This window comes from Acyrthosiphon pisum, chromosome X, assembly GCF_005508785.2.
Source record: "Acyrthosiphon pisum isolate AL4f chromosome X, pea_aphid_22Mar2018_4r6ur, whole genome shotgun sequence".
In the NCBI taxonomy this organism is placed as follows: domain Eukaryota; kingdom Metazoa; phylum Arthropoda; class Insecta; order Hemiptera; family Aphididae; genus Acyrthosiphon; species Acyrthosiphon pisum.
In genome coordinates this window covers 64,672,235-64,682,972 of record NC_042493.1, presented here as the reverse complement: position 1 = coordinate 64,682,972, position 10,738 = coordinate 64,672,235, and the positions used below count along the sequence as shown (strand labels likewise).

The 10,738-nt window shown below is 32.0% G+C and overlaps 1 protein-coding gene across 1 annotated transcript; it reads left to right on the top strand.

Moving 5' to 3' along the window:
- Positions 1–5,245: 5,245 nt before the first annotated feature.
- LOC100571165 (E3 ubiquitin-protein ligase SINA-like 7) lies at positions 5,246–7,453 on the top strand. Its single transcript, XM_003241408.4, has 3 exons — positions 5,246–6,004; positions 6,433–6,866; positions 6,947–7,453. Exons 1-2 carry the CDS (start codon positions 5,399–5,401, stop codon positions 6,847–6,849), a joined length of 1,023 nt encoding a protein of 340 aa, XP_003241456.1. The 5' UTR covers positions 5,246–5,398; the 3' UTR covers positions 6,850–6,866; positions 6,947–7,453.
- Positions 7,454–10,738: the final 3,285 nt, after the last annotated feature.

Sequence of the window (10,738 nt, the reverse complement as noted above, 5' to 3'; positions counted from 1 at the left end):
ACAAATTCAAATCTGTTTTCAGAATTTTTATCACTTCACTATATCAATCGGTACGTTGGACAAAAAATACCGCTAAATTCTTATGTTGCGCGTGTGTTAGACAAAGATAGGAAATCACCGCCACCAATCGCCTTAACATAATTATTATAATTCAGAACAAGAATAAGAAATAAACAGGAGCCTAAAATAATATTGAAAAATATTTTATTTTATTCTACCAGGGGTACTTAATACTCAAGAGTTACGAAGATTTACGGAATTAGGAGGTTGCACAATGTTAGTTAATTAGTTGCTAGCTTTTAGGTTATTTTGTCTGAAAATATGCATCGAATTTGCATCTATATTATTTTTATGTTGATAAATTATTTATAATAGATTTATTTAGTTAAAAATATTAAATTTAAAATGTAGGTAGTATACCTAAACTGACTTATAAATCAAAATAAAATCTTACTTTTTGTTTCATAAATAATTATATTGTATGTACCTATTGTGCCTACTTATAAATTATAACCTAACCGTGTGAATAATAATATTAAAATGAGGACAATATTAATAATGGCTTATAAAAATTTAAAAATGTTATGAAAATAAATTTGTTTCCTGGAGAATGAAAAAGTAATGTCCAGTGGAAACAATTCAATAAATAATGATAGTTGATAGTCATAACTCATAATACATTAATATACTATCACTTAAAGTCTGTAGTGGATGAATCTTGCGGTTTTTATACTTTATTTGTAAATAATAATAATTTTTAATAATAACCATAAAGTATTTACTATGCAGTTAGTAATATTATTTACTTTTTACCTACTCACTAAGTTTAAAAATATATAAACTACTATAAAATACTTACTAGACGCCAGTATTAATAGTTAATAATACCTAGATAATACCTAGATGAATACAATAATGATATTTACACTCAACACTGTATTGATAAAATAATGTGAAAAGACAATGACAGGTTTGTTTATATATTTTTTTAACTGCGTTTTATTTATACCTACTTAGATTATTTCACATTTTTTTTATTTTCAATTATTCTGTTTTTTTTTTTAATTTTCTGAAAACTACAGTTTTTTTTAGGAAATGCATTATTGTAATATTTTTAATTTTCAAAGTTTTCCATATTTTCTGAAATTCTGGGAAAAACAGGTTTTATACGACATTTTTTCTGAATTTTTTAGGCATTTTGATCTCTTATAAGTAAAGAATCTGGACGCTAGAATCTAGAGTAATACTAGTTTTTAAACCGTTGAAGCTATACAGGGTGTCCCGTGAGAATTTACCCGTTTGATATCTTCTAAGACAATAAAATATATATTATAAATCTGTTTTTTTTTCTATTAGATTGACAGAGACAAGGACTACACATATTTTATTTTTATTTTTTAATTTAATTACATTTTTTTGTAAAAAAGTATTTTTTATATTTTTGATGCAATTGAAAATAACTATTTTTTAGAGTTTATCTTTGTGAACATTTTGGCTTTTTGACATTTTATTTTTATTAATATCATGATTTTTTAATAATTTTTTTAACTTATAGATAAAAAGTAAAAAACCAGTTTTTGTCCGGGTGACAAGCCCCCCTCTATGTCTAATGGGTATATCACCACGGGACCTCCTGTATAATGGTAATGGTATTTCTCGTAAAATCTTAATTTCTACTGTTTTGTATAAATGTGTTCAGCGGATAAATATAGGAAGTTTTTTGCTATCAATAATCGATATAACGTGATTTGTCTTGTATAAAATGTTAGTCATTTTTCGATTAAATACTTAGGTATACTGGTGTACCAATGACTGGATTTACCAGACTCGAAGAATATTACCAATCTATATCACCATTTCAAAAACTATAAGCATAGTTAGTATATAATAATGATTATTGGACAATGGATAATGTATTTTAGTCGTCCGCGCGTAATAAGTATACACATATACAAACCCATATTTATAACTGTAAAAGAGTCACACCTTGTTAAGTTTGGTAGTATATTATGTCAACAACTCATTAACTCACCCCGGTCCCCGGATTGTTAATTTAGTGTAAGTCTTTCGAAATCAGTTTGTTTATTATATTTGTTTTAATTATGTATAATAGTAAAATATGTAACAATTAGATCATTTTATTTGAACCGTATTTTCTGAAGTATTTGACCACGGTTCAAATTATAACTCAGAGGGTAGGTACTGAAAACCCTCACTGAATCACCTATAGTATATTATATTTTTCACTAACCATGTTACAAAATCATACATAAATGTCAACCAATTAGGGAATAATCTTTTCTCCGACATAAAAAAATACAAACTATAATGCTTGCGAGTCTTGTGTGATGAAGGTATTATATTATGTACAAAATCCCTTGGACACTTGACGTAAATATTATACATTGAAACGTCACCAAAGATAAAATCTGAACCGCGTATGCACCCAAGTACGTGAAAAAAATACGGAATTCTCTTTGAACGGAGGGTGTGAACGACATCAAAGAACTATTGAGGTAAAAACTACTTATGCCTAACTCGGGTAAGTGGTAACCTGACGGGGTGGTAGTAGTGGATTAGTAATTTTTTTCGTCCACTGTCCACGCCATCAAAGTCTGTTTAATCTAAAATTCCTTTGTCTTTTTTAAGTAAAGTTGATATTTCAACAGCACTGTTATGGCCATCCTGTCACACAACCACTTCATCCTTTAACAACGTCCAGTCATTAATATTTAACAGTCAGTAGTGAACTAGTACGCTTTCATTATGCACCACTAATTAAAATAATTTAAAAACGAAACATGACGTTTTAATATTATTCTGTTATGTGTTAAAAAAAGTATGTGTTTATGTATACCTTCCATATTCCTAGGTAAGTATTGAAGAAAATACTTTATATTATTTTTCATATACACTCGCTTGTGTTAGTTATAATATTATTTGAAAATGAAACGACATAACTGTAATTTTGTCGCTGTCAAAGTGTACACTATATTAACATAATACAAGTTTCTAATTATAATATTTTATCTATCTACCTTCTAGGAATAATTAAAATTATTTATTCTAAATAAAGAATTATATGATCTGTGGACGATCAATTAAAATAAAAAAAACTTTTTGACTGTAGTGGGTATATGACTGCATTGACTATATCGTACTATAATTAGACAGTCTTTTTGCCACGTTGATATTGGAAAAGTTATCTAAAATATTTAGGCATAGGTACCTAATTCTATCCAAAGTTATATTTCATAAGTCTCATAGAAGTTAAATACATAACATAATTTCGGCCACTCTTTTCTCCAATGCGGACACTCCTCACGATACGTGAAATGTGGCAATGACCACACTTCAGAATTTTCAACTCAAAACGAAAAGCATAAAATAAATATTGTCTTCTGTAACTGCAATGGCATTAAACACCTATCAACCATACTCAATGTTCCAAAATACTTCACCTACAAACAGGATCACCTACTCAGAACCAGAACACCACCAGTGAGTGGAACTGCAATACTTATGCATAAAAACATCTTACACAACCACGAAGATATAAAGATTTCACTTGATTCAAGCACAATTACAATCAAAATCAGAAGTGAGCAAATTCATATTATATCAATGTCCAAAAGTCCAAGTGCTCTTTTGTTAATTAATGACCCTGATACCCTAAACAAACAGGAGGCCTTTTTTTTAGTAGTTTGAGATCTGAACACAAAACACCAGTCCTGGAACTGCCACACCAGAAACCAGGTGGGCAGAGCTCTCCATCAATAAATGGAATTGCCCAACCCTTATTCCATCTGTGCATCAGACTCTTCAACCAGATTCCTACAATCCACCAAGCAGTCCATAAGTTGTGGATGTAAGATATTGCACTGATAATGATTCTTCACAGTGAATACACCCAACTCATCATAACGAACTAATATTAGATTACAATCCTATTGTAATGATCATAAGCTACTCCCCTATAAAAAGTTCAAACCAGTATTATTATTTTTCTTAGTATTTTTATTCGTTTGGTCAAAAAGCATGTTAATATAATACAAAGTTCTTCATAATTTGATATAAAAGCAGTTACAAATATTAAAGATAGGTATATAATATGCACAATTTTCTTTTATAAGCATATTATGTTCTTACTTTGACAAAATTCATGAAAATATAGAACGATTTTAGTTATTTTGTTGTAATTTAAAAATATTATTCATGGAAACTTGAAGCTTTTATAGTATATTATTATATTTGATTGATATTAGTACTTATGTTGAATCATTTTCTTTTCTTACTAAGTTTTTCATTATCTGAATCAATTTTTTCCTGCAAGTCACAGTGTTTTGAACACGGATTTTTCTTAGTGCTATATTTATATTAATGTAATTTTAGGTAGATACAAAAAATGAAATTCGATCTCATACACGTAATTTAGCGATCACTGATCATATAATAAAATCGAATATGAACTACAACTACTAAATAACACTTGAACAGTTAACAACTAAAGTACAAGTAACGTTTCAATTTAAGCGCGCGGATATCGTCCCAATACAATAATAATAATATTGTAATAATAGTATAGGTAATAATATTATATATTTTAGTATACTTTTGTGTGTTATTGGAATTTAAACATTAATCAGTATACGCTCACGCCATGCGGGCCCTCACGAGACGGATTTAGATGTAACGCGAACAGTGCTCGCTACTAGGATTAGTTTCATAAGAGGGGATTTGAGTATTTGATATCTAATAATTCATAAAAAAACCTTTATTATTTTCCAATATTTAACAAATAAGTGTTTTGGGTGAATGAATACTATTGCGTGGATAATTGAAGTAAAATCTCCAAATATTTACAGTAAATAGAGAAAAACTTTATCTGTGCTTAAGCGTTTTGATTTTTTCGATAACATATTTCATTCTTTTTTTATGGGTAGGTAAAAAACTCAATACTTTCAAAACGTACCAAAAACAAATTATTTGATTTATCAAAAAAATCGAAACGCTTAATCGTAGATAATATTTTCTTTTATTTGTCAATATAAATTTGAGAATTTAGTATTATTACAGACTTCACAGTATTAAAACTCGTGAACTGTGTTTTTGCTCTCATAATATTCGGGTAAATAGCGTCCTCTTAATATTTATATTGTGGACCTACTATTATGAAAAAATGTGATTTCAATGACAAAAAAAATCGCTTGACGACCAGATTGTTTAAAATTAATACATACAATTGTAATACACTTAATAAAGAAAACGTTGCCAATCAAAATATATTACAAAAGTCGTGTTTAGATAGGTTGTTGTGAACGTGACGTGAGACGAAAATCCGACGGCTACATTGCCTCGTATCTTTTATTGCAACAGTGGTTTACATAACGTGATCGTGATGACATCTCTGGTGGTGACGGCGACTACTTCGGCGGAGGCGGCAGAGTCATCGACTGCGAGTACGACGGAGACGGTTGTGGCAGCGGCGGCATCAACAGCAGAGGTAATCGAGGTGCCGCGGTCGGTTGTGTCGGTGGCTTCCACTTTGCCACAGGAGCCCGAGACCACCGAGATCGTGGCCATCTCCCTGAAGATCCGTCGGGCCCTGGATTGTCCAATATGTCTAACCACGATGTCCATCATGTCGTGTTTCTGCCCTAATGGGCACGCCATCTGCCAGTCGTGCATGCTGACCCTATTGAACACCAGCACTACTCACGCCCTGTGCCCGCTGTGCCGGACGTCGATGGTGCAGTCCGAGAGCATGTCAGCCATGGTCATTAAACTGGCCGAGACGACCTCGGCGGTGAAGGTGGCGTGCTCAAACTGGTCGTTCGGATGCCCCGATCTGGTTCCTGTTCGATACGTTAACGAACACGAATCCGTGTGTCGGTACGTGCCAGATGTGCCGTGTCTGGTACATGTGTGTCAGTGGGTCGGCATGTACGAACAGCTATACGAACACGTGTCCAACATGCACCCTGGTGTCACCGTTGAGTCTTCGGTAATGATTTTATTGTTATTAATAATATTAGTATGACGATATTGAGACACAACTACGCACAGTAGCATGACTGTATGTACCATGGTTGTGCATCGTTATATAATGATGTGTCCATAATAATATCATGTTCTTGTCAAAAATATTAATTAAAAATAATTATTATCTAAGCCTAATGTATACCATGACTGTAAATGGGACAGCTGTGCTGCAACTTTTTAATTATTATGCACAAAACTCAAGACCAGACGACCCCACTAAGAAGCCAACGCGCTCAATTGCTGTCGTATTACTAGAAATCGTTTTTTTTTTTATTTTTGTGATTGTTATAGAATACATATTTCCCCAACTGTTATTATTATTCGTATATTATAAAAAACAATACTAACAATATGTTAACCGAAAAAACCACCGTTTTCCCGTGTTTTCAGACAAACCAGCTGAACGTGACCGACCTCCATACAATTACGAGGAATCAGCGCCGGACGTACCTGGTCCGTTCGGCGTACGGCATGATGTGGGTACTGGTGTCGCGGGGGACGCGGTCGCGAATCCAGACGGGGCTGTTCATGGTGGATAGCGCTCGGGACGGCCAGCACCTCAACCAACATAGATTTAACCCAAAACCACCGGAATTCTTGTACCGGGTCACGTGGTTCGACGGCAACGACCGGTCCCGGACTAAGAGCAGGACGAAGCAGATCTTCTGGAGTACGGCCCTGAAGGAGATCGCGGTCTTTCCCAACGCGTACTCCATGTTCCGGTTCAGGTCCGGTCGCATGGAGATCAGTTGGTTCCGTCGATACGATAGAAACAGCCAGGTCCGAAACCATCCCTCCCAGACTTGAACCGCATGCATCAAAAGGTTTGATCTTTATTTTTTAAAGTTATTATTATATACGATGACTGTCGATGTGGTGTAATAATATTATCAAATCCTTATAGTCATGGCGACGATGTAATTAACAATAATTCGACCACCGAAATCAGTCTATGAGTGTGTGTGTGTGTGTGTGCGTGCCATAATTGTATTCAATATCAATCGTCGTTGACATCAAAAGCACACCGTCGCGGGTCGACTCCTCAACATTCAATACGAGATCGTGTGTGCGTGGGATTTTGAATAATTATTTGTTTTTAAGTAATTTGTTTTTAACTGATCAATAAATGAACGTTATATTTTAACGAAATATATGGGTGGTAGTGTATATATGCTCACATTTGATTTCTTGTTAAGCCACTACGTTTATAATTATTAAATTTGTGTCTGATTAATTTTTCGGTAGAGTTGTTACGACGTCAAAATTCTCTATTACACTTATTATTACGAATCCATTTTACTTGAATAATAATATAAGTACAACACAACTATTTATTCCCTCAACACTGTTCAGTGGCGTAGGAAGACTCATTAACACCTCTGGCAAACTTGGAAATGCGCCTTTCTAAAGATAAAAAAAAATTGACGAAATGATATTTTTTTAACATTTATTTTTTACATATATAATTATTACAGCATTATATAATCATTAGTTATTTATGATTATTTTAAATTATCAGTTATTTTCAAGATTATTTTTACTGCAAAACATAATATCTATGATTATTTTCAAAATGTTGCGCCATTTTTCTTTTTCATTTTTGAACATTTTTATACCTCACAGTCAATAGTTTTAGCATCAAGTATCCTTTTTTCTAGTTTTTTCCATTTTATACAGTTTTGTTTATGCAGTAAGTTAATTTGATGATCAGGCAAACGAGGGTTCAAAAGTTGCCAATCGCCAAGACCAGAAATAAAAGCACAATTTGCGGTACAAAAAAAATGCATGGAAAACAAAAAAAATTTATTTTTTGAAATACTTTATATTAACTATTGCCTTCGAACATGTTCACCATTAGTAAGTTTTCTGAAGAACCATTTATTACTAAGATTACGATTATTCTCATCATGTGGATAGTTGTTTTGATTAAAAGTGATTGCAGGAACATGTTCAATTAAAATAACCCTTTTATATTAACCTTGGTGTTATTTTGGGACATTTCGCAGGATAATAACTACAGTTAATGGAACACAATTCATCATTACATAGTTTGTGCAGATAAATAAAATCATTTCGAAATGTATTATGAAGAAATTTCATTTTGAAGGTAGAATAAAATTTGCGTCCCTGGCGTATGCACAGTTCGCCATACCCTTGATACGCCACTGACACTGTTATACGTGATTCGACAATGTTGTGTATAGGTACTGAACGATTCTAGAACCAACCAGCCCGAGGTTCAAGGAATAACGACAATCATCGATGAATAAATTATTAATCATATTGATAGTTATTATATCCATTTAACTTTAGGCTGCACATTTATAATGTCAGTAGAACACACAGTTTTTTCACACTTGTACAAGTTCAAACAGGAAAAGACGTAGTTGTAGCTGCTCGAAAAGTGACTTATTATTTTGAATGTATTTGCCATCGCAGTTTTTAAAGATCATTACAAACGGACCACTATCAAACGGGCCCGGTGCAAAGTGTAATATTCGGCACTCTTCAACATCATCACATCAAGATGTTCTTAGCTGTTTAATGTAGACCCGTTTGTCACGTTTGCACACTTTTGAAGCCCCAAACTTTCACGCTATAAAGTTCAAACGAAAACCAATATTTAGCAAGTAACTCATCGAAGTGGTGAAGTACTTACCACCCTGCAGTATATCATTAAAAAACTATAAGGAGGGCTGTATCTTCAAGTATCTATACACATTTCACCAGAGAGTCAGACATAATATAACAAATGAATCTGTCTACACCCGAATTTCCGTTAGTTCTTAAGTAATAAAGTTATCAATTGTCAAACTAAACATTTTTTTTTAAGTTTCTGTGTAAAAAATTGACTAGGGTGTAACGTATATTATCTAACCACAAGTTTTAATATATTTATATAATACGATTCATAACTTGCAGTTTTAATTTTAAGTTATATCAAGTTTTAACTTTGTCATTATTATGTTTATGTAGACAACACTATTCAGCAGAGTGATTTGTATGAATGCCGGTGTCCTTGTCTTATTTGAAATGAATACTGTGTATGACTTTTGGCAATATCTTTTTCGTCGGTCGTTGTGTCATGACTAACAAGCCTTAATACTAAAGATACCTACAGGTTTGAGATTTAATCAATTTAATCATAAATTTAGTTTTCTTGATTTTGCCATTGCTTATTCAACTTGTTCTACAAGACCCGTGTTATACGGTTTATGTTTAACAAAACTTTTCAAAGCAATAATAACATAAAATCACAACAACAATATTGCCCACAGGTTAAAAATATCGTCTAATCAGTTTCGGATATTATGTCACGTCCTATTCACTGTAGTTTTGGGTGTCCGATTCCACGAACCATGCACGTGAATGGTAAGGTTTCCTTCCTTAAATAAATGTGTGGGATGAGCCCTATCCTGATAAAGTTTTGTATGATCTCTATTAAATTGTGATGAATGTAGCAGAAAAACGCTAGGACAATCATTTACCATTATGTATTAATTTATTACAACACGCAGCATATCAAAAACCACAAGTAAAACATTTGCACTACCTTCAATTTGCTTTAAACATTATAATTATTTTTTTTTTAAACGAAAACCTTTTTTTTATTTTTCAAATTATAAGATTGGTATAGGTAGTATCACTATAGATATATTTTAATTACCTAGTGAAATGAGTTATATCTACAACACACTGAATTGTAATTCCATCTGGAATTTATTAAAATATGCAAACTGTTGATTCCTACAATGTGCATCGATGGAATGATCGATTTTAAGTACCCATGTTTATATTTTACCAATAAACAATTGGATTCGGCCCATTGATTAAAATATAATATGTTGATGTATTAAATATTAAATGTATTTACATATTAAATTAATTCAAGAAATCTCAAATAAAAAATGAATTTAATGCATTATATAATATGGATTATTTGGTTACTCAAATAGGTACATCGATCAATTACGACTACATGAGTCGTTGGAATAATATAATTTTACATCAATTGCAGGGTAGCTACTGCAGGATATTGCCTATATTCCAATGATATACCTAGGTACATGTATTGATATCGTTTAAAAAATAAAATACAGTTTAATTTTGAAATATATTATTTAAGCATGAATTATGTGTGATGAGTAAAAGTTTGGAATTCGTGCATATAGTCTATTTAACATTTTTATTTTTATTTTTATTAAAATATTATTACCATAAAGTTTTATTTTAAATTTATTTTTTCGTTGATTTTAAATACACCTTAGCAGCAGAGGCCATTAGTTAACATGTCTTAATTACTATTTACAATTATTATACATTATATTCTTAATTTGACAATAGGTACCATTAAATTTTCAATTTTGTCTATTAAATTAGTTATTTTTAGACATTTCAGAATTGTCTTGTCTGGTCTGGTGTTCTGGAAAAATTGCCTGTGCTTCGGCAGAGAAGATTGACCACTCATTTGGATGTTTGAATATTATTAAGTTTTATTTTAGAATAAAATTGCGATTCAAACCACTTCGTATGACTTGGAGGCATCAGAGTATATATTTTGATAGTTCTTGAATTCATCTGGGAAGCCATAGCATGTATTGATATCGAAATATCTCACGGACGTAAATATCTCGGGGGCTCAACTTAACTTTAAAAATGATTTTATAGTTAAACATTTATAAAATGTGCAACGTTT

Excerpts from the sequence above, each read along its gene's own strand:
- LOC100571165 (XM_003241408.4), top strand. The coding sequence starts at position 5,399 with ATGACATCTCTGGTGGTGACGGCGACTACTTCGGCGGAGGCGGCAGAG. Across the intron at positions 6,005-6,432 it reads GTGTCACCGTTGAGTCTTCG|ACAAACCAGCTGAACGTGAC; the intron begins GTAATGATTTTA and ends CCGTGTTTTCAG.